The following is a 24,817-nucleotide window of genomic DNA, read 5'->3' as shown; positions in this document are numbered from 1 at the left end:
GGAAAAAAGGAAGGACAAAATTTATGTTAGCCGAACTCGGGTATGGGTGTCCGAGTCGGATACATATACACATGTCCGACTCGTTAATCTTTTAGCTTTTGATAGCTAAAGCAAATGAAGCAACATTTTGGAAAAACAAACTATGTCAATCTAAAATAAAGTTCCTATCAACTAAGAAAATTCACAGCTAGTCTACGAAACCTCCGCGCCGGGAATTTGTGACCGCTCTAATTAATTTGTCTATGAGCAATTAGGTGAATTTGTCTATCAACACTTGATAACATTACAAAGGCCAAAGCAAAATGATAATAATGTTAAACAAGAAAATTAATTAAAATTTAAAATCCAGCAAATAAAGCAACATTAGTTAATTTATCAAAATTTAAAATCAAACAAATGAAGAAACATTCTGCAAATACAAACGGTTGAACTCCTAATAGCTGAAGCAAATGAAGCAGCATTTTGCAAAAATAGACTATGTCAATCTAAAATCAAGTTCCTATCACCTAAGAAAATTCACAACTATTCTACCAAACCTTCGCGTCCGGAATCAGTGACCTATCTAGTTAATTTATCTATAAGCAATTAGGTTAATTTGTCTATCAGCATTTGATAACATCATAAAGGCCAAAACAAAAAGATAATAAGGTTAAACAAGAAAATTAATTAAAATTTAAAATCTAGCAAATAAAGAAATATTTGAAAATTTATCAAAATATAAAATCAAACAAATGAAGAAACATTATGCAAGTACAAACTGTTTAACTCTTGATAGCTGAAGTAAATGAAGCAACATTTTGCAAAAACAAACTATGTCAACCTAAAATCAAGTTTCTATCACCTAAGCAAATTTACAACTATTCTATAAACCTCCTTGTCCGTAATTAGTGACCTCTCCAATTAGTTTGTATAGGTTAATTTGTCATTAAACGTATTTACTTGGAAATGTATTACGAGATGCTCGAAGCACAATTTCATCTTACTCCTTCACTAAATCAATAATTTTCACCAGATTTTTGAATGGTTTATGAATTTGAGAAAAATTAGTAGTTCGTGTATGAAAATGACGATTTTTAAAAAATGTGATTAAAAATGAAAAAACTTGTAAAGTTGGTGAATTTTTATAACATTAACCCTTTTAATAATGTATACAATGTATTTTTTTTGAGTTTTTGCAATTAGAATTACTAACTCACCTTTGTATCATATGATTTGTTGTTGCTACATTAAGTACCCTAATAATAAACATAAATATATTTTCAAGGATCCAAAAGTTAAATTTGGTCATGTATTATATGATTTGGCTGTTGCTATATTGAGTACTCCTTTGACAAATAAATATATTGAGTACTCAAATAATAAAAATAAGACTTAATGTCTTAAAAAACTCCGACATTTTAACCCCTTTTAGATCATACCTTGACGTTAAAAACTTGTCAATTTTACCGTATTTCACAATTTATCGTTTCAATTGTACCCCAATTTTTTAATTTTTGTCAATTTGTTTACTTAAATTATGAAATTATTCAATTAACCATGTTTAAAGATAAAATTAAATTCATTTTCAAAAAAGTACAAATAAGTTTTTCATTTTTAAAAACTAACTAAAAATCATAATTAAATTAAAAATAATTTAAATTCTTAATTAATTTAATTTAATTTAAATAAATTTTAAACATGTACAATTAATATATTCTATACATGGAGAACGATTTTGAATTTTTTCCAAATAAAAAAGACGTTAATTTAATATTTTAGGGTACAATTAAAATGATAAAATGCGAAATATGATAATATTGACAAATTTTTAACGTCAGTGTAGGATCAAAAAAGGATTATAAGATCGGATTTTTTTAAGGTATTAGACCTAAAAATAAACGTATTATTCAAGGATCCAAAAGTTATGAGTATATTGGTCTGTAGGAAAGACCAACGCTACCAAATAATAGAGATGACAAATTAATTTTTGGCGATATATTTTTATGCGCGAATTGATTCAAATTATCTATGTTAAAAGTAAGTTTTTTTTTTATTTCAAGCTAATTTTGCACTCTTTACTATGCTTATAAAGGCCCAATAGTATTAAAATTAAATACTAAAATTAAAAGTTTCATTAAACATTAAAAAAATTATACAAATTGTTCATGAGCGACAATTATAATAAATAAGAGAGAACAATATGAAAGTTCTAATTAACACCATGAACGATCACATGTCCATCATTATAGATATCCCAATCTATAATCTGGGCAGCATAATCTGTATGCTCTTTGTCAATCTTGAAGAGCACAATCCGATCACGAACGTAGGCACGACAACGAAAATAAACGGAATCATCTCGAGGAGCCAACACTGTAATCGTGCTATTATTGTATAATGATAGTACATTTTTATTTCTTTCATCATTGTTAATATCTTCATTTTCTCGTAAAAATTTCGGAACGCGACCGTAGGGCACCATATCGGGTAGCTTTGTTCGAATAATCAGAGACATGATTTTATAATCTGAATCCCATAAGGCTTTAGCAATTTTATCAGTATCTATTCTGATTACATCTTTTGTTGGCCAAAAATTATTGAAACGTTTCGGAGGCAAAGAGGGTATTTTCCATTTATGTAATTGATATTGTGATGTTTGCGAAACTTGAAGGACAAGAAAAAGAAGAAATAATGGTAGATAACGAAGAAAATGATTATTATATGGTGCCATGATTGATGTGGAAACCAAAATCTAGGTTAAGTGTTAATTATTATTAAGGTGAATTTGTTTGTAATTTATAAACTTAATTATATTAATTGTTTGAGTTGGAGTTAAACACTTATGAATTAGGTCATAGGTTGTTATTAGGACTTTAGAGTGTCTGATAAATAAGTAATAAATTTGATGAATAGAAGACCAGAACAATTAATACAAGTAATTGAAGAGAGACGTACAAACGATATATTAGTTTTTTAAATCATCAAATTTTATTAAATCGATTGAATTCAGAACAGTTATATTTGTAATTTTTTTGGAAAAACTGAAAATTAAATCCGATGAATTGATTTAGAATAGCATGCATTGTTTGATTCGTTTATCTACTTACAAAAATAAAAATTAGATTTATCAATTGTTTCATCAATTAAGTGTATTTCTCAATTAATTTTTTTTAATGTTTGCTAACTGATTTTTAATATTAAAAACTAGTATATAGTAGTTTAGTTGTTTTTTTAATCGAATTTATGATTTTTTTTAAAAAGAAATGAAGTCCTAATATATTTGGGCTTTCTTATGTGGATCCGTGTAGAATAAAAATTGGGTTTCCTATACAAACTCAAATTTTACCGAAACAACAATTCTTTTTGATATCTATAACTATAAGTCTGCATTAATTAACATAATAATAATTAAAGTATCTAATTAGGATCATGACATCTAAATCCAGTCCTCTAATTCTTCATTACTATTTACCATTGTTATTCCTGATTTTCCTTCAAGCTTGGCCAACTTCACAATTTTTGTTAGACGAGAATATTACCACGGATGAGTTACTTAGCGAACGTTACGATTATGGATTCATGCCCACAGAAAATCATGTTCCTGTTGCTAATATAAACGTTGACAAGATCGCAAAAACAGTGTCGGATTCAGGCTACAAAATCATGTCCGTAATGATCGAAAAGCATCTACGTTTTATAGTGCCATATGGATTAAAGCACGATTACGAAAACACATTGTTGATATACAACAATAACACAATAACTATTTTCGCTCCCCCGGATGATTCTGTTCCACTAGAGGATGGGATGTATATAAGGCATCAGGTGGTTTTGTCTAAAGTTGATAAACTATCTTTTGAGTCCGGATTACTTATTAATGGCTCTGTGCTCCCTACGTGCGATTATAATTTTCTTTGGGCTTCTAAACTCGGCGTTACGGAGGTTCCAAGTTCCGGTTATCCGTCGATTCATCGTGTAAAGATTACGGAGTGGAATATCTACAATGATGGACATGTGATCGTTCATGGCGTCGAGCGTTTTTTTAATGCTGTGTAGAGAAGTAAAATGTGATGCATTAATTTTTTTATCAGGATTTTCTGTTTTATGCAGATTTTGTTCCCTTTCTTAGCACATATATATTGTTAATGATCTAGCTAGATTTTTTTTTTGTTTTAAAAAAATTAATTAAAAAGTAATTTTTTTAATTATAATATGATTTGCATGATTTAATTACAAAATATATTAATGACGATCCATTTTGTAATTTAAATATCACAAATTGATGTTAAAGTTATTTATTGACTAATTTTAATCAATAATATCATACATATTACATTATAAATAGATGATTTACAATTACAATCTGACTTGTTGCCTTTATTTTTTTTAAAATTTGTTATTTTTGCTTTGCGTTTAGTTCAATGAATTCATAGAGTACATGCAACTACTTTTCAGAAAATCTAAACTGTCACTTTATTATATTGGGGCCAAATATTGATTTATATCATTTCAATAATTTAACTTTAATTTCATTTAAACAGAGACCAATCTTCGGCAAGTCATTCTTGACGATCACTTCAGCAACGACAACAACTCCGTCACGCTTTATAATAGAACCGCGATGACAATCTTCGTTCCGGGTGACAATAAATTGAATATCGGGCGAGGACATAAAATAAATTTTGATGATCAGGTTATAATGTCAAGGATTGATAAGAATATGTCCAATTCAGGATTATTTTATCCAACGATTCTGAAATTTATTACCTTACACTGAGACACAGCTACGGTACGACACGAGTTGTAACAGGCTCAGGAGAGATTGATATATATATATATATATATATAAATTTGTTCTTATTTTGCTCAATAAGAATTTGTATAGTTAATCAGACTTTACTGTGTTTTTGCAAACCCAGACTTTTGGTTGAAAAAAATTAAACATCCGTGTTCAGTGTAGTTATTTTTACTAATCACACGTTCAACCTAATTTTCTCCAAGCTAATATGTATGCATTTAATTAGTTATTAAATTTTTTTAAAGAGAATTTTAATCCTAATAAAAAATTATTTACTAAATTTATTGAAACCTAAATTATTACACCTAATAATTTAATGGTTAATTTCAATAAAATACTAAACGTTTGCGGGTTTTTGTAAGTTATAACCAAATCTTTCAAATTCGGCTAGTTTAGCCCATTTTGAGATATTTGAAACATTTTCTAGTCATTCGTGAAGCAAACCAAATAATTTATCATTCGTGAATGGACTAAACTAACCAATTTTGAATGATATAGGATATTCGAAACATTTTCTAGCGAAATTAATCAAAATCGGCTAGTTTAGCGTCATTCACGAATGACAAATTTTTCGATTTGGTCTCGAATGGCTAGAAATGGTTTTAAATATTTCAAATGAGATAAAATGGCCGATTTTAAAAGGTTATTTAAAACTGACAAAATCCGCAATTATTTGGTATTTTATTGAAATTAACCCTAGTTTAATTATTGTTAAACTTAATTATGATTCAACAAATGCTAGTGTATATATTTAAATATCAATATGATGGAAGAATTTGGTCAATCACGACTTCTGTACATTTTTCATTACTAGGTTAAAAATGCTTTTGGTATGGGATTTAGTTAGGTTAAAAATGCTTTTGGTATGGGATTTAGTTAGGTTAAAAATGCTTTTGCTATGAAAATTAGCTAGGTTAAAAATTCTTTTGGCATGGGAATTAATTAGATAAAAAATGTTTTTGGTATGAGAATTGATTAGGTCAAAAATGCTTTTGGTACGTATGGGAATTAATTAGGTTAAAATTATTTTAGTGTATATATATACCTATATATTGAAAAATAGTAAGCAAACTTAATTAACACAATTCATTAAAAAAAAGTCCAAAAAAATGGCAATCGACAGCATATTTTTACTGATCAGTTTTTTGGCAATAGTGATTGAAGCCCCTACACCTAAAAAAATAGTTTTAAAACGCCAATATATTTTTACCGATCTGTCTTTTGGCAATTACGATTGAAAGCCCTACATCTAAAAAAGTAGTTTTAAAACGCCAACATATTCTTACTGAACATTCTTTTGGCAATTGCGATTGAAGCCCCCACACCTAAAAAATAGTTTTAAACGCCAACATATTTTACTGAGCTGTCTTTTGGCAACTGCAATTGAAACCCCTAAACCTAAAAAATAGATTTAAAATGCCAACATATTATTACTGATCAGTTTTTTGGCAATTGCGATTGAAACCTCTATACCTAAAATATAGTTTTAAAACGCCAACATATTTTTACTGGTCTGTCTTTTGGAATTGTGATTAAAGCCCCTACACCTAAAAAAAATAGTTTTAAAACGCTAACATATTCTTACTTGTCTGTCTTTTGCCAATTGAGATTGAAGCCCCTACACTTCAAAAAATAGTTTTAGAACACCAACATATTCTTACGATTTGTCTTTTGCAATTGCGATTGAAGCCCCTACACCTAAATAAATAGATTTAAAACGCCGACATATTTTTACCGTCCTGTCTTTTGGCAATTGAGATTGAAGCCCCTACACCTAAAAAAGTAGTTTTAAAACGCCAACATATTCTTACTGATTTGTCTTTTGGCAATTGCGATTGAAGCCCTTGCACCTAAAAAAATAGTTTCAAAACTACTATCCCACCAAATCAAGCTTGCGCAACAGAGTCAACACCATCCTATTTTTTTCCGGCTGCCGTCAATTGTTTGATTTTCTTTATTAACGGTAGTCATTTCTTTATTTATATTGTTTTAATTTCATAGAATATAATAAATATTGATTTTTTTTTGATGAATTAAAATTTATCAACGAAGTACAATTCAATTACCAAGAAGCAAAAATAGATTGAAGATCTATGAACAATAAAATGGAAATATTTATGAGCCATATTAGTTTTATTTCTTTTTCATTGTTTATCTTTTTTCTGAATATTTTATTTTGTCATTTCTTTGTGAAAGGTTTGTTGTCCTTTTTCTGTGAAAGGTTGTTGTCTTTTTTTTATGGAGTTATTAAGTGATAATTGAATGGAATGTTGTGAGTTTGCAGGTGATTGGAGAAGTTTGATCGAAAGGTGATTGAATACTGCACTTATTTAGCAAAACAGTTAATAATTTATTTTAATTTTCGTAAGTATAAGATTTGCGAATCAGGTAGCATATTGACTGTTCCATGTCAGGTTATCGGATTTAGTTTTCGAATTATCCAAAATTTCTTATAAATATAACTGCTCATATTCGATTTAATGAGATTTGATGAAGTAAAAAAATAAATCAATAAGAGATTGTCTACATAAATTTTCTAGTTGCCACCTAAACAATTTTCGAGTAACCTCTCCTTATTGGCCAATAATTGTTTGGATTGGAAATTTTTCAAGTTCAAATAAATTTGAGGGGTCATGACGTTCATTAAATTCGCATTGTTCATTAGCAAATGGATGAAAAAGTACAACTTTAATTAAATTGATCTACACCATTCATTTTACAATTAACGGTGTAGATCGTGAACTTAACCTCCTCAATTTTATTTAAACTTGATGGAATCTCAATTCTTATTATTTATGTGGAGTCCGAAAAATTAAAACCACATAATTTTTCTTCATATGTCGGCCACATAAGCCACAATTCGCTTAAATTTATTAAATAAACACTACTACAAAACAGCTATCTAGCGACGAATTAGAGACGGATTACGTCCGTCGCTAAATTTTTTGTCGCTAATTTTACAGCGACATAATAAAAAAAATTTGCGACGTATTAAAAAATTAGCGATGGATTTAAAAAATTAGATACGTCGCTAATTTTTAAAAATAAAAAAATAAAAAAAATTAATTTATTAATCGTAAAATGAAATATTATTTAATCGAACACTTAAAATCGTAAAATGAAATATTATTTAATCGAACACTTAAAATCGTAAAATGAAATATTATTTAATCGAACACTTAAAATCGTAAAATAAAATATTATTTAATCGAAAATCCACCGTCACACACCCACCCGCTATACACCACACACTATCATCCACCCGCAAATTTTGCAAATTTCTCGACTTTCCAGTAAGTCACCCATCGTTAAGATTGCTCCCACCCAATCCTCTTTAACTCTATAGTTCCACACACGTGACTCCATCTTAACCACCTCAAATTCTTATTATATACCTATATATATTATATTTAAATATAACTGAAAGCACCAAAAAGTTACTCCCGCAATTTACTTCCGTATTATAAAATAATTATTTTTAAATAAATAATAAATAAATTATTTATTAAATAATAATTTTAAATAAAAACAATAAAATATTACTTTTACACTTTACTCCCGCATTCTAATATAATAATTTTTTTAATTAATAATGTTTTTTTTTCTAAATAATGATTTTGCTAATAAAAAAATATTTTTTAATAAAAAAATATTTTTTCATAAAAAATATTTTATAATTAATTTTATTTTAATTAATAAATATTATTTTAATAAATATTTTTTTTAATTATAAATTTTTTTATGAAAATAAAACTTACAAAATCCCTCGCTAATCAACTGTTTTTTTAGTAGTGAAACCTCACCATTGAGAAAATAAAAGTTGAATAACTACAGTGTAATATTTTTAGTAGACTCGGTCACAAATATTAATAGTGATTATATCATTTTAAAAATATGTTATAATATAATTGGTTTAAATGACACAGTAAACTGAGTTTAAGAATTTCGACAAAGGAGTGTAAAAGCCTTACTACAATGTGCAACCCTATTATTAACGCTGATATCATGCCTAGCTAAAAATTCTATAATCAATAAAATCTTCAACTCCATGAACAAGAACATGCCCATCATTGTAAATATTTCACTCGTTGATCTTGACATTATTAATTGAAGGATAACCAATCGCTTCGGGTACTTCAATAACTTGAACTTTATCCCCATAACAATGAGAGGTGTTTAGTATCGAACCCTCCGAAATTTATCCCGAATCAAACGACTCCTTATCTACTCTAGACGTAACAACCTGATACTCGAGTTTGATCCAATCATCGGTATGAATAGCTTCATCAGGTGGAGCAAATACATGCAGTAATGGTATTATTGTTGAATACAAATAGCTCGTTTGGATCGCCGTCTTCTCGGTTAAATTTCTTGATGTGACCGTATGGAATAACCTCCGACAAGTTGAAATTCGATTATCATCGCCATCGCCTTATAATTATACCCCGCGTTCCAAACAGCTTTCGCAATTTTATCAACATCTACGACGACAAAATTTTCACCTTCCGGAAATAAACTTTTGAAATTTTCCGGAGGATTTATACGCGGGGATTTAGTTATTCCTGTATACTTGTAAAAAAAATTCTTCAACTCCATGAACAAGACTATTCCCATCGTTGTAGATATTCCAATCTTTGACCCTGACGCCATTTATCGAAGGATAACCCGTCTTGGGTACTTCAGTTACTGGATGATTAATTTTTTTTAGCATTGCATGTAAACAGTGGGGAATTGTCTGAAAGTGAACCCGTTGCCATTATCATCAGATTGAAGTAATTTACAAACATCTTAGGGGCCGTTTGGTTCGTCATAAAAAGGGAGGAATGAGAATGGATATGAGAATGATTCCCATTGTTTATGTTTATTTTGTCAAATTGTACTTGGGAATGGGAATGTGATTAACCCCTCAATGGGAATCACTCATTCCCCCCTTACCCCATGAGAATGGACTTTTGGGAATGAGAATCAAAATTTTACAAAATATTTTAATAATAAATAATAAATATATAATTATTAAAAAACTATTTTTAAATATTTATTTTAAAAAATATACTTAAAATAATAAAAAAAACTTTTTTTAATTTTTTTTAAATAATTTTAATTTTTTCTAATAAAAATAATTTTTTAATTTTTTTAATTTTTTTCGAAAATAATTTTTTTTAATTTTTTTGAAAATATTTTTTTAATTTTTTTATATAAAAAAATATTTTAAAAAATAGTATTTTTAATAAATACTAAATAATTTTTTTACTAAACTTTATCCATTCTCATCCCTACACTAATTTTGAACCAAACAAAAAATGAAAACAGTCATTCCCATTCCCATTCCTTCTCATTCCGATTTCCATTCTGATTCCCATTCCCAACCTCGAACCAAACAGCCCCTTAGTTATGTATATAATATCCAATTCTAATTATATTGTTATTAGAATTCTGTTGTTGGGGATAATTATTATCTTCTTTTTAGCTTAGAAAAAATCATTATTTCATCGGTATATTTTTTAGAAGGTATAATTATATAAAAATAACTCATTTTTTTATATATATTTCAAACTTTTAAAATAGTCAATTTTATTTTATTTTTTAATTTTTAATTTCAATTTTACCTGTAAAATTCGTACGTTTCAGATATAGCATGAGTGCATATGAACTTCTAAAAAGTAGGTTCCAAACCTGGGCGGCTAAGAAGGTCATCGAAAGAGTTTGCACTTTAACATCAAGAAGAGCTCATCGAGAATTTTTTGGGAATCCTACAAGATCCATTCGTTCTTTTTTCTCTGATAGACCGTGTGTGAATAATGACAGTTGTGTACCATAGTCAGCAGTTAGGTATGGATATAAAAATTGATAAAAAAATAAAAATAAAGAAAAGTAGACCACAACTCCGTCATGCTTTACAATAGAACCGCGATGGCAATCTTCGTTCCGGGTTATAATAAGTTGAATACAGGCAAAAACATAAATACATTTTGATAATCAGATCATAATGTCAAGGATTGGAGAGATTTTTAGGTATACTTAGTCTATCACGTCATCCGTAGACTAACCTATCACATTTTGACACGTCATTAAAATAATGGCACTATCGTAATTTTGTTCATTACTTGTTTACACCTTTGGATAGTAATATTACGATAGTGCCATTATTTTAATGACGTGTCAAAATGTGATAGGTTAGTCTACGAATGACGTGGTGGACTGAGTCTATCTAAAAATTTCTCCAAGGATTGATAAAAATATGTTCGATTCAGGATTATTATTCAGCGGGAAATTTATTAACGTACGCTGAGGCATAATCAAGGTAAGACAAGGGTCGTAACTGGCGCAGAAGAGATTGATTGCATTAAAGTAACGGATTAAAAAACTACTGGCATGTTCGTTAACTATATATAGTTAACGAACATGCCAGTAATTGTTTTTTTAGTATTTCATAAGAAAAATTCTTGTGTACTATTAGGTCATGGGTTCAAATATTAATTTTGTTTGAATTTAATTGCCACTAGACACATTACACATAAGATTTAAAAACATTTAATTTTAATTAAAATATGATTAATTAATGCATTGATTGGTTATTTAACGCCGCTAGTCATGTATTTAATGGATAGTTTATAGTTGCGGTATGTGAAATTAATTTAATGTAATTTTCCAATAATTGTTTTAATTCAATAATCTCAATTTATGTTATGTTTTTTTGTACTCATTCAATTAATGATTGAATTAATTAGTTGACAAAAGATAATTTTTCAAATCTAAAATTTAAAAAATGTTGTTGATTGGTTTTAAAAATTATTTCAAATTATTACTTATAATAAATACACATTATTTACTTATTAGTAAAAGTAAAGTTTTACAGTTTAATAATATTATACAAGAAATTAATTTATGATTTAATATTTTCGTATTGAATAACTTATAAACATTATTAATATACTAAAACTTCAAACTTCGCAACTATACAGTTTTTAAAATTTCATTAGTTTCAACTTTAAATAATTGTATTGTAAATTTTTTTTTTTGAAAAAAAAATCTATTTTCTAAATTCTAAAAGTAAATAATATACCAAAAAGGCAAAACTCTTTAAAATTTCATAACTTTAAAAGGAAAAAGGCTTTTGGTAGGAGCATTTATTTGGTTAAACATACTTTTGGTATGATAATAAATTGGGTTGAAAATACTTTTGGTAATTTTAGGTAAAAACATGTTTTTGTTATGAGCATTAATTAGGTCAAAATTTTTTTTTGTATGAGAATTAATTTGGTAAGAAATCCTTCTGGTAGGAGAATTAACTAATTAGGTTACAACCAATGTCAGCTATATAAAAAAGAAGAGAAACTAATTAGTTTACTATGCCAAAATCATCATACGAAATTAATTTAAACTAAATAGGTTACTTAAAAGATGATTATAAAAGATTGTGCAAAAATGTGAAAAAGATGCACAAAGAACAATAAGTATAACATGTAAATTCAGATAAGATAGCTCATAAGGCAAGTAAATTCAGATAAGATAACTCATAAGGCAAGTAAATTCTGATAAGTTCAGGAAATGATGAACACTATTCAGCAGATTTACATGTAAGAACTCTATTAAAATATACTGTTTTTGAATCTAAACTGTAGGTCCAATTATGATTTTGCTGAGCCAATAATCCAAGAACAGATCGCTTTCCTAGCCTGGCCTGCTTAGAAGAAGGAAAAATAGCAAAGCAAATTGTTATTACAGCGTTCGTTGATCCAACAAATTTCAGTATGACATCTGGAAAGTTTAGCAGATCATCAAATGTTACTGTGTAACATCTTTCATTATAATCCGATGTCCAAGGCCTTTCTTTATCAGCTAATTCACGCATCATCATTGCTTCAAGTGGATAATATGCAGCATCGCTTAGATGACTATATGTAGAGGCAGTGTCCAGAATTACACGATCTCCGCCTGAATCGATTTCCAAACGACTGCGATTCGCAATGAGTTCACTTCCAAAATAAATTTCGTCTAATGCAACATGATAATGAGTATTATAGAGAAAGAGAAGCATCCATTGTCCGACGAAAGATGCACTTACATCCCCTAGAATAAGCTTATCGTCTTGGTTATCTGGAGCGTTCAGCTTTCCTATGCAATACGAAAACCGAGCATATTTCATTTGGGCAAGAATTGATGCCCTTCCTACTCCAATGCCAAATACGCCCGTTATTTTTGAATCATTCAACATTTTGCGCGGTTGAGAAGTGCAGCCAACATAAGAACAACCAAAGTTAATAAGTGGACTCCAAATAGTCTGTTTAAGACCATCTGATACAAAGGTTAGCAGGTCCTTACCGACAGTTCCAGTAACAGAAGGTCCGGAAACATAGGATGCACTGAATCGGCATTTCCTTTCATCACCGCAACGATTATCAGGAAAATCCATGCATGTTTGGGTGTCGCATGCGATGTCATCATAGAAAATTGATGCTGATGGATTATAGTATGGAGTAGAAATGTCACACTCGTAACACTGTATCCAAAGGAAACCGCTACCGGTATCCATCACGGCATACTGCGGCACTGGGTTTACGCTTAGGTATAACTGCACCAGGATAAACATATGGTTGGAAGAGCGTGTGAGATCATTTGTGTATCCTAAAGCACTATAAATAGGATGGTGTTGGGCGAGCTTGATTCGGCGCGATACCAGTTTTAAAACTAATTTTTCAGGTGCAGGGGCTTCGATCGTAATTGCCAAAAGACAGATCAATAAGAATATGTTGGCGATTGCCATTTTTTGGACAAGTTTTTTTTGGATGGATTGTGTTAATTAAGTTTGCTCACCATTTTTCAATATATAGGTAAATATATACACAAAAATAAACCTAATTAATCCCCATACATACGCTAAGCATTTTCGACCTAATTATAACCTAGTTAATGAAAAATGTACAGAAATCGTGATTGACCAAATTCTTACTTCATATTGATATTTAAATATATGCGTACACTAGCATTTGTTGAATTTATACGCATTTGTGTCATAATTAAGTTTACTAATAATTAAATTATTAGGTGCAATAATTTAGGTTTCAATAATTTAAGTAAATATTTTTTTATTAGGATTAAAATTCTCTTTAAAAGAATTAATAACTAAATGTATACATATTAGCTTGGACAAAATTAGGTTGAACATGTGATTAGTAAAAATAATTACACTGAACCTATGAAGCACCGACACTCCGTCAGAGTGCCGTATCTAGGGGGTCGACACTGGGACACGCGGGGGATATGGCGGGAATACGTACCTGATACGCCACGTGGTGTGTCCCCGTACCTTTGACTGATCAAAGAGGGGGACACGTCGGGGACACTTCGAGGACACTTTTATATTTTAGTTAAGGGTTAAATGCAAATTCATACACCAATTTTAACCTAATTTGCAATTACAACATAAACTTTTAAACTTGGCAATGTCGATAACCAACTTTCATTTCTTGGCAAATTGGTACACCGACCAATCATAAAACGACAAATGGCGGTTTATTACAATGTCCACGTTAGTGTTTTTTGAGTTTGGTGTATCGATTTGCCAAAAGTGTAAAGTCGGTTACTGACATTGCCAAGTTTCAAAGTTTATGTTGTAATTGCAAATTAGGTCAAAGTTGGTGTATGAATTTGCATTTAACCCTTTAGTTAATTTTATATTTTTTTTGTATGAATTTTTTTTTATAAAAAAATTAAATAAATAGGTTCAAACCAAAATACAATTAGATAATAACATAAACTAAATCCTATTTTTAATTTTAAAAAAATACAGCAGCCCTCTATTTAAAAAAAGAAGCAGTATGCTGTTTAGAAGAAAAAAACAAACAAAACAGCGGCCCTTATTTAAAAAAAATATATATTTAAAAAAAAATATAGTAGCCCCCTATTTTTAAAAAAAATAGGGCAGTCCTATTTTAAAAAAATTACAGCAGTCCCTCTCTTAAAAAAAGAACCCTAACTCACTTCTTTATGTTGGAATTGTTAGTTCAACTAAGTTACGTATTACTTACGCATCTTATGATATAATATTTATTGTTTTTTCATCTTGAAACATTATATACGAGTAAATATATATTTTTAAAAAAATAAAAAAATTGCCGTGTCCCCGCCGTATCCGTGTCCTATTTTTTTTAAAATGCCGTTCCCCTACCCGTATCCGTACCCGTACGGGTATCGGTGCTTCATAGCACTGAACACGCAGTGGCGGAACCTACCGGGCCGGAAAATTATATGTAAATAATTATGTAATAATGAGCAGTTTGGTTCAGTGGTGAAGAGTCTATTTCTTCTTCACATGTCCCGTGATCGCTTCCCATGTCTCTCACTTCTCATATGATCTTTATTTTTTTTCATTATTTTACTAAAATCTAATAAATTCATCACTTTTTATTCATGGCTAGTCAATAAAATTCTATTTAGCCCCCTTAATTTAAGACAATATAAAAAATTGAATTTTATATTTTCACACAATGAAATTATTAGTGTAAAACGGTCCAAAATTAACAAGCCATTAGTATTTTTTTTTAATTTAAAATCACAAACTTGAACTTTTTTATTTTTTCTTATTCTAATTGGAGGAGCGAAATAATTTTTATTGAAATTATTTTAAAATTATAAATATATGTATATTTACGTTAAAACTATTTCTATTTTACATATTAATTAGTCCGGGCTGGAAATAAATCCTGGTTCTGCCACTGTGAACACATATGTTTTCCAACCAAAAGTCTGGATTTGCAAAAACACAGTAAATTCTGATTAACCATACAAATTCTAATTGATCAAAATAAGAACAAATTTAAATATACTATTAAAAACATTTATTGTAACCCGGAGTCATAAAAAAGTCATCAACTCCATGAACAATCACTTGTCCATCATTGTAGATATCCCAATGGATTACCTTAACACAATCAATCACTCCTACGCCAGTTACAACTCGTGCCTGGCCTTGGTTATGCCTCAGCGTACGGTAATAAATGTCAGAACCGATGAATAATAATCCTGAATCGAACATATTCTTATCAATCCTTGACATTATGACCTGATTATCAAAATATATTGGATGTTCTCGCCAAATATTCAATTTATTGTCACCCGGAACGAAGATTGTCATCGCGGTTCTATTGTAAAGCGTGACGGAGTTGTTGTCCTTGCTGAAGTGATCGTCAAGAATGACTTCCCGAAGATTGGTCTCGGTCATCAGTGACATGAATTTGAAACCGGAATCCCAACAAGCTTTTTTGATTTTTTGTATGTCGATTGTGATGACATTGTTGTACTCTTGTTGTGATTCAGAAGCTGGTTTTTGTTTCATTAATAGTATAATCAAGAACAAGAGCAAAATAATTAAGAGGTGAAATAAATTAGACTTGAAAGCCATATTTGGATCGATACACAAAGTTCAAAATCGTAGTTTATAATTGAAATTGTATGACAGAATCCTAATCATTCTTAAATTGAAATTGTTTTTAGATATTAATTTAATCCCTTAAATTTAGGTTAAATTGAAACTCTACTGATTTGAATTACGTAAAACTATACTTAATTAAAATGTCAAACAAAAAGAGTAATTTTTTTAAAATGTAGGGGGGAAATAGTAATTTTGACCTAAGCTGAGAATTTGATTGTAACTATCCCTAGTCATTTGTGCATACAACAGAGTTCTAATAACATTATAACTTTGTTATTAACGTATTATCAAGAATCTATACAACAATAAGAATTGAGTTTTAATTAAACAAACTAATTTAATCTTTTTTTGAATCTGATAATAATGGCATCTAGCTCTCTATTCTTAAATTTAATTGTTATTGTTTTTCTTTTTCAATTCTCGCCCACATTACAAAATATATCTCCAAGAATCCCTAAACCAACTTGCAATTTTAGTAATGGAGAATTAAATGATTATGGGGCAGTTGATATTAATAAATTGGAGAAAGCAATGTCGGATTCCGGCTACAAAATCATGTCAATTGTTCTTAAGAACAATTTCCCGACCATTTACGGCAACAAAAACAACACTCCAATTACTATATTTGTTCCTCAGGATGAAGCTATCAGAATTGAAGATCTGACCAAATTTGATTACCAGGTCGTCATGTCCAAGGTCGATAAAGAATCTTTTGATTCCGGCTCCCTTTCGGACGATTCGAAACTGACTACATGCGATCGTGGAAAATTTGTCCTTCTAATTACTGAAGTACCGAAGACGGGTTATCCTTCGATAAATGGCATCAGGATCACAGATTGGAATATCTACAACGATGGGAATATTCTTGTTCACGGAGTTGAAGATTTTTTTTATTATAAGGATTCAAGAGATACGAAATCTCGACGTACAAATCCTCCGGAAAATTTTGAAAGTTTTTACCCAAAAGGTAAAAAATTTGTCATTGTAGATGTCGATAATATTGCGAAAGCTGTTTGGAACGCGGGGTATAAGGCGATGGCGATGATAATCGAATTTCAGCTTACGGAGATTATTCCGTACGGTCACATCAAGAAATTTAATCGCGGAGACGGTGATCCAAACCAGCTATTTGTATTCAATAATAATACCATTACTGTATTTGCTCCTCCTGACGAAGCTATTCGTACAGATGATTGGATCAAACTCGAGTATCAGGTCGTTACGTCTAGAGTTGATAAGGAGTCGTTTGATTCAGGATCAATTTCGGAGGGTTCTTTTTTGAATACCTCTCATTGTTATGGGGATAAAATTCAAGTTAGTGAAGTACCCAAAGGGACTGATTATCCTTCAATTAATAATGTCAAGATCAAAGAGTGGGATATTTACAATGATGGGCATGTTCTTGTTCATGGAGTTGAAGATTTTTTTTCATTATAGAATTTTTAGCTAGGCATGAAATCTGTTGTAGTGTTGCTCTATTGCAGGGTTAATATTTCTTGCGGAACTATAAGTTTTTTTCACTTCATTACCATCATTTTTATATATATTTTAGTTACCCAATTTTTATTATATCCTAATCACATGTAATTAAATTTCTCAATACAGCTATAATTAAATAATCACACATGTAATTAAATTTCATGTGTGATTATTTTCTAGGCTTGAACTTATATATGTGGCAATGCAAAATTGTATTATGCATCCTGAATGGAATTGACACAATGAGTTTCAAAAAAATTGAAAACTTCATTTCTAGTATTTTTATTCAATTTTGATAGTTCTTTTATATATGGGGTACCTAATTGTCACAGTTTTTTGCGTTTTAGGTGATCAATTCATGATACATATCAATTTGATTACTAAATTTTAATTTATTTTTAATTTGGTTATTAAATTTTAATTGTATTTCAACCTGTGGTTTTCCCGTAAAAATACATACAAAGTACTCGGATTTTACTTTCTTTCCCTAATTCTTTTAACATGTATACATGATTTGACAAAAAAAATTTTGATATCGGCCAGAAAATCTCTGTTGAAATGAAATTAAAGTTAAATAACTAAAATGATATAAATCAAAATTTGGCCCAGCTAAAATATATAAATAGATACTCTAAAAATTAGTTATATGTACTCTATGAATTTATTGCACTAAACGCAAAGCAAAAATAACAAATTTTAAAAGAAATAAAGGCAACAATTCCAAAATTTAGTTTTTTTTTTTAACAAACAGCAGCTGTAGTATATAGAATAAATTATCAGTTTACAACAGGATATGAAGAAAGTATAAAACGTTTAAATGCGGCAGATTATAAATCATCCATTTATAATGTAATAGTACATGATATTGTTGATTAAAATTAGTCAATAAATAACTTTTAATCAATTTGTGATATTTAAATTAAAAAATTGATCGTCATTAATATATTTTGTAATTAAATAATTCAAATCCTATTACAATTAAAAAAGTTACTTTTATATATATATATATATATATATATATATATATATATATATATTTATTTCTATCTATCTATCTATCTATATATATATATATATAAAAGCACGGATAGGGGGGGTGGACAGGCAAATTTACTGAATAATCCTTTTCAATTTACTATTAAATAAAAGTTTTATAATCATTAACTAATTAATTATTTAATTAATTAAAGTCCTAATTAGAATAGGTAGCTAAATTATCTCCAATTTAATTTTTAGTATGTAAAAAATAACTAAATTGTCTCCAAATTAGTAGAAATACCTATTTTTTAATTTGATTGAACTAATAAATCAAAATACTGTATTTGGTCAATATATTATTATTTAAATTTCTATCTTATTATTTTTAAAAATATTATTAATAAAATTAAATTAATTATTTAATTATGGTTATTATAAAACTAAAAGAAGAATAAATTATTTAATAACCGAATATATTATATTTACTTTTATAAATTTTTTTAACTAATTTAATATTAATTATAAATAAAAAATTGATATGTATTAATATGTTCATTGAGGAGTTACGTTACGAGCCACGTGCATAGCACGTAATGCGAAACTAGTATATATATATATATGCTAACAAAGGGAACAAAATCTACGTAAAACAGAAAATCCTGATAAAAGAATTAATGCATCACATTTTACTTCTCTACACAACATTAAAAAAACGCTCGAAGCCGTGAACGATCAAATGTCCATCATTGTAGATATCACACTCCGTAATCTTTACACGATGAATCGACGGATAACCGGAACTCGGAACCTCCGTAACGCCGAGTTTGGAAGTCCAAAAAAAATTATAATCGCACGTAGGGAGCACAGAGTCATTAATAAGTAATCCGGACTCAAAAGATTGTTTATCAACTTTAGACAAAACCACCTGATGCTTTATGTACATCCCATCTTCTAGTGGAACAGAATCATCGGGGGAGCGAAAGTAGTTATTGTGTTATTGTTATAGGCTTAATACATAGTTTGACCCCTGAACTTCTACCCTTTTACCCATCTAACCCCTAAATTTAACGTCTCATCTATCGAACCTCTGAAGTTGTTAAATAATCTGATTTAATCCCTGAACTTAATAAATATGTAAGTATTGAACCCTTCGTGTCCACCTGTCACTTGAAACGTTCTAGAAGAAATTGTGTACGGAGGGGTTAAATGTTTACGTATTTATCAAGTTCGGGGGTCAAATCGGATTATTTAACAAGTTCAGGGATTCGATAGGTGAGACGTTAAGTTTGGAGGTTAGATTGGTAAAAGTGTACAAGTTCAGGGGTCAAACTATGTATTCAGCCTATTGTTATATATCAACAATGTGTTTTCGCAATCGTGCTTTAATCCATATGGCACTATAAAACGTAGATGCTTTTTGATCATTACGGACATGATTTTGTAGCCTGAATCCGACACTGTTTTCGCGATCTTGTCGACGTTTATATTAGCAACAGGAATATGATTTTCTGTTGGCATGAATCCATAATCGTAACGTTCGCTAAATAACTCATCCGTGGTAATATTCTCGTATAACAAAAATTGTGAAGTTGGTCAAGCTTGAAGGAAAATCAGGAATAACAATGGTAAATAGTAATAAGGAATTAGAGGACTGGATTTAGATGTCATGATTATAATTAGATACTTTCATTATTATTATGTTAATTAATGCAGACTTATAGATATCAAAAAGAATTGTTGTTTCGGTAAAATTTGAGTTTGTATAGGAAAACCAATTTTTATTATTCTACACGGATCCACATAAGAAAAGCCCAAATATATTAGGACTTCATTTCTTTTTTAAAAAATAAAAAAAACAATTAGACTGCTATATACTAGTTTTTAATATTAAAAATCAGTTAGCAAACATTAAAAAAATTGATTTTAAAAAATAAAAAAAACAATTAAACTGCTATATACTAGTTTTTAATATTAAAAATCAGTTAGCAAACATTAAAAAAATTGATTGAGAAATACACTTAATTGATGAAACAGTTGATAAATCTAGTTTTTATTTTTGTATCTAGGTAAACGAATTAAACAATGCATGCTATTCTATATCAATTCATCAGATTTAATTTTCAGTTTTTAATTTTTTTACAAATATAACTATTCTGAATTCGATCGATTTAATAATTTAAGAAACTAATATATCGTTTGTATGTCTCTCTTCAATTACTTGTATTAGTTGTTCTGGTGATCTTCTATTCATCAAATTGATTACTTATTTATCAGACATTCTAAAGTCCTAATAACAACATATGACCTAATTCGTATGTGTTTAACTCCAACTCAAACAATTAATATAGTAATTAAGTTTATAAATTATAAACAACTTCGCCTTAATAATAATTAACACTTAACCCTAGATTTTGGTTTCCACATCAATTATGGCACCATATAATAATCATCTTCTTCATTATCTACCATTATTTCTTCTTTTTCTTGTCCTTCAAGTTTCGGAAACATCACAATATCAATCACATATATGGAAAATACCCTCTTTGCCGCCAAAACGTTACAATAATTTTTGGCCAACAAAAGATGTAGTCAGAATAGATACTGATAAGATTGCTAAAGCCTTATGGGATTCAGATTATAAAATCATGTCTGTGATTGTTCGAACAAAGCTACCCGATATGGTACCCTACGGTCGCATTCCGAAATTTTTACTAGAAAATGGAGATATTAGAAATGATGGAAGAAATAATGATGTGCTATTATTATACAATAATAGCACGATTACAGTGTTGGCTCCTCGAGATGATTCCATTTATTTTCGTTGTCGTGCCTACGTTCGTGATCGGATTGTGCTCTTCAAAATTGACAAAGAGCATACAGATTATGCCGCCCAAATTATAGATTGGGATATCTACAATGACGGACATGTGATTGTTCATGGTGTTTAATTAGTACTCTCATAATTGTTATCACTTATTTAGTTACTTATTATGATGGTTGCTTATATATTAATTTTTTAACATTTAATGAAATATTTATTTTAAGTACTATGGACCTTTATAAGAATTTGAAAGAAACAAGAAGTAATTGCCAAATCTCCCTCAAGGCGCAGATGAGTTGGTAAGGCGCTCTCCTAACTTAAGTGAGGTTGCGGGTTCGAACTGTACTTATGTATGCAGCCTTTTAAAATTTGGGGAAAGAGTTTTCCCTCCCGCAAGGGACCTACCTGGCTCGAGTGGAGATTAGTTTGAATGCGAAAGATTTAAAGGTGCCGTTTCATAGTGGGAATCTATTCAGGACACCTCATGGTCAACAACCAAAAATACATTCACTTCAATAACAGTTAGATAAATATATGTGGATGTAATGTCTTTTCTGAATTAGAGCTTCACATTATTCTTTGAAAAGCATTAAAAAACCGCTCCACACCATGAACGATCACATGTCCGTCATCAGTGGCGGAACGATGGGAGGGTCAGGAGGGTCGGCCGACCCTCCTCGCCGGCGAAAGACCGAGGGACCGGTGCTACTCTCCACCGGTCCTCTTCTTCGCTCGACCCTCCCGGCCTGGAAGCAAATGGATCTCTGCTGCGAGCGGCCATAAACATGAGTTTAAGAGGTGCTTAGGTGGAGGCGCGGTGGAGGTGATTTTGATAGAGAACAGAGCAGTAGGGTTTGAGCCGGCTGATGGAGGAAGAAGAAGAATCTCTGCCTTTTCAGTTACAAAGGAAATAAAGTTGGGCTTCTTACATAAAGGCTTGAATTGGTCCGAGACTCTGCACATATACGCTTCCAAGAAAACTCTATCACATTTACGCTTTTTTAAATTTTATATCTCAAAAATACCTCCCTTCAACTAACAGATGCAGAATATTATTTCCTACCTTCTTCTCCGATGAACGAAAAAACTATTCTTCAAGCTTAACAAAATCTAGCTAACAATTAGATTCATCCAAAACTTAATAATCAGAGCTACAGACATCATTAAGAAAACTATTCCAGAAATATTTAAATCGTTGATGCTTTTTTCCCTTCCAACAATCGATGTTTCAATAATTATGTAGTTTATTGTTGAGAATAAACCCAACTTGTAATAGAGTGCACCTAAGTCCGAGTTATCGATCCCACAAGGAGTGAATTCAAGAGTGATTATCGATGAGAATGAACTTAGTTGCGATTCAATTCGTTTAGCACAATAGACAATTGGAATTTGAATTCAAGTATCAATTTGACAATAGCAATTAACTAAAATAAAACTTTCAATTAACAATTAAACAACAATTCTAGAAGACTAAAGCGCTTAAACAATTACGGATAACTCAATTAATAAAGGGGTTTGGAGGTCGAAACTACGCTTAGGTCATGCAATCAATGGTTCGGGTCTAGGGCTTCAACAAGTGAACCGAGCGTTCCTAAAGCATAACTCCCGCTCTCTCGAGCCTCAAGGAGTTATAAAATCACAAACAAGCCAACTAACCAAGCCTAATCCACTCTCGTGGCACTAAACACGATTAACAAGCCAATTGGCAATTAACAATCCACTCTAAGGTTTCCTAATTTCTAACCCACTCTCATGGTGCCATTAATTAGGATCCTAATTGATCTATCCAATTAATTAACCTTCTCTCAAAGTGTTAACCAACCTAGAATCATGTTTTAGGTAGCTAAACTAAAACAAGCATTAGGGAAATCAATTAGAACAACAACAATAAGCCCAAACCCTAACCCAAATCATACATTTCTAAACTTCATTTCAACCCCCAAACAAAGGGGTTTAGCCAACCATGGCTAAAACAACAAACATCAAGCAAATAGAATAATAAATCATTGAGAGATAGATCTAATTACCTTTGTAGAAACCCAAGCCAATAACATTCAATAAGATAATACTTCAATAATAAAATGAGAATAAATCTTCAATAGAAAAAGCTTAAGTATTCAACAATGGAGGAAAATATGAAAATCTGGAAATTCTATTGAAGAAGGTAAGGACTACACTTGGGGATTTCTAAAAATTAGGAGAAGATTCAAAAGTACAAAATAGAATAATGTCTAGCAAAATCTTCTATACCTAAAATAAAGATAAGGCCCCATATATATAGTACTTACAAAAGAAGGAAAAAGACAAACATTCAATTACACATGTGTTGGGCCCAAAATAGCAAATTAATAAAGCCTTAATGCATCTTGAATTAAGATTTCCCCATTCCAGCAAGCCCAAGTTCGAATAGAGCTCCTTGGGCTAAATGAGAAGCCCGATTCGAGCTGCCATTTTCTGCTCCAAATCTCGATCTTCAAACCTTCATAACTCGGTGTAGAAATGTCCGATTCAGTCGATTCTTGAACCGTTGGAAAGCTCAGGACGTCTACTTTAACTTTCATGAAGATCACGAGTTCATTTGAGGCTTCGAGCTAGTCCAAATTGGTCAATTAGTGCCCCGGGGTCAGCTTTTCAGATTTGCAAATGAGCTTCCGCATCGCTTTTGTCGTCTTTTCCAACTTTTGCACCAAAATGCTTCCGCAATGCTCCTAAGTACCTGAAATACTAAAACACGTAATAAGGCATACGAAATACCATAAAACCGTGATAAAACGTTAATAAAGCATGCGGAAACGACGCTAAAGATAGGAGTAAAAATACTCCTATCATTTATGTAATCGGATTCTTGAGCTTCTGATCGGATTAATAGATTTTAATTACTCATCTAATTGAGGTATGCAATCATTAATTCAATATATGTGATTTAATTATTATTCAAACTAGAGTTACTTCTTAATATTTTTCTGTTTTGATAAATTGTAGAACTTAAATTGATTAATTCTGGCTTAACTTGAATTACAGGTAAGCAATCATTTATATTTTTTCTTCTTTAAAGGGTTTCTAAATGTTAATTTAATTGATTAATCAATTGTTGTTTGTGGGATTGTTCCTCTGAAGCTGTACAAGGGATGATTTATTTTTATTTTTATTGATTGAAGCTGAGATTAAAATTATTATGCTAAGCTATTTTATGTATTTTAAAGAGTTTGAGCAGTCCTGTCATTTTTAGGTGAAGTTTTAGAATGACGCGGAGATGTGTGATTTTTTTTTTGTCAATGGAGATGTGTGATTGATTGATGATAAATTGGTCTCATTTATTGTATCTTCAACT

At 30.1% G+C, this 24,817-nt stretch overlaps 2 protein-coding genes across 2 annotated transcripts; one reads left to right on the top strand and one right to left on the bottom strand.

Moving 5' to 3' along the window:
- Positions 1-12,335: 12,335 nt before the first annotated feature.
- On the bottom strand, positions 12,336-16,112 carry LOC126655551 (aspartyl protease UND-like). Its single transcript, XM_050349778.1, has 2 exons — positions 15,699-16,112; positions 12,336-13,349 (listed from the first exon to the last, which is right to left on the bottom strand). The coding sequence occupies exons 1-2, from the start codon at positions 16,110-16,112 to the stop codon at positions 12,336-12,338; spliced, it is 1,428 nt and encodes a 475-aa protein (XP_050205735.1).
- A 627-nt stretch (positions 16,113-16,739) lies between these two features.
- Positions 16,740-17,645, top strand: LOC126655549 (uncharacterized). The gene has a single exon (XM_050349774.1). The coding sequence runs from the start codon at positions 16,740-16,742 to the stop codon at positions 17,643-17,645; it is 906 nt and encodes a 301-aa protein (XP_050205731.1).
- The last annotated feature ends 7,172 nt before the right edge of the window (positions 17,646-24,817 follow it).

Source organism: Mercurialis annua, linkage group LG7, assembly GCF_937616625.2.
Source record: "Mercurialis annua linkage group LG7, ddMerAnnu1.2, whole genome shotgun sequence".
NCBI classification, from domain to species: domain Eukaryota; kingdom Viridiplantae; phylum Streptophyta; class Magnoliopsida; order Malpighiales; family Euphorbiaceae; genus Mercurialis; species Mercurialis annua.
This window is presented reverse-complemented; position numbering and strand designations above follow the sequence as displayed.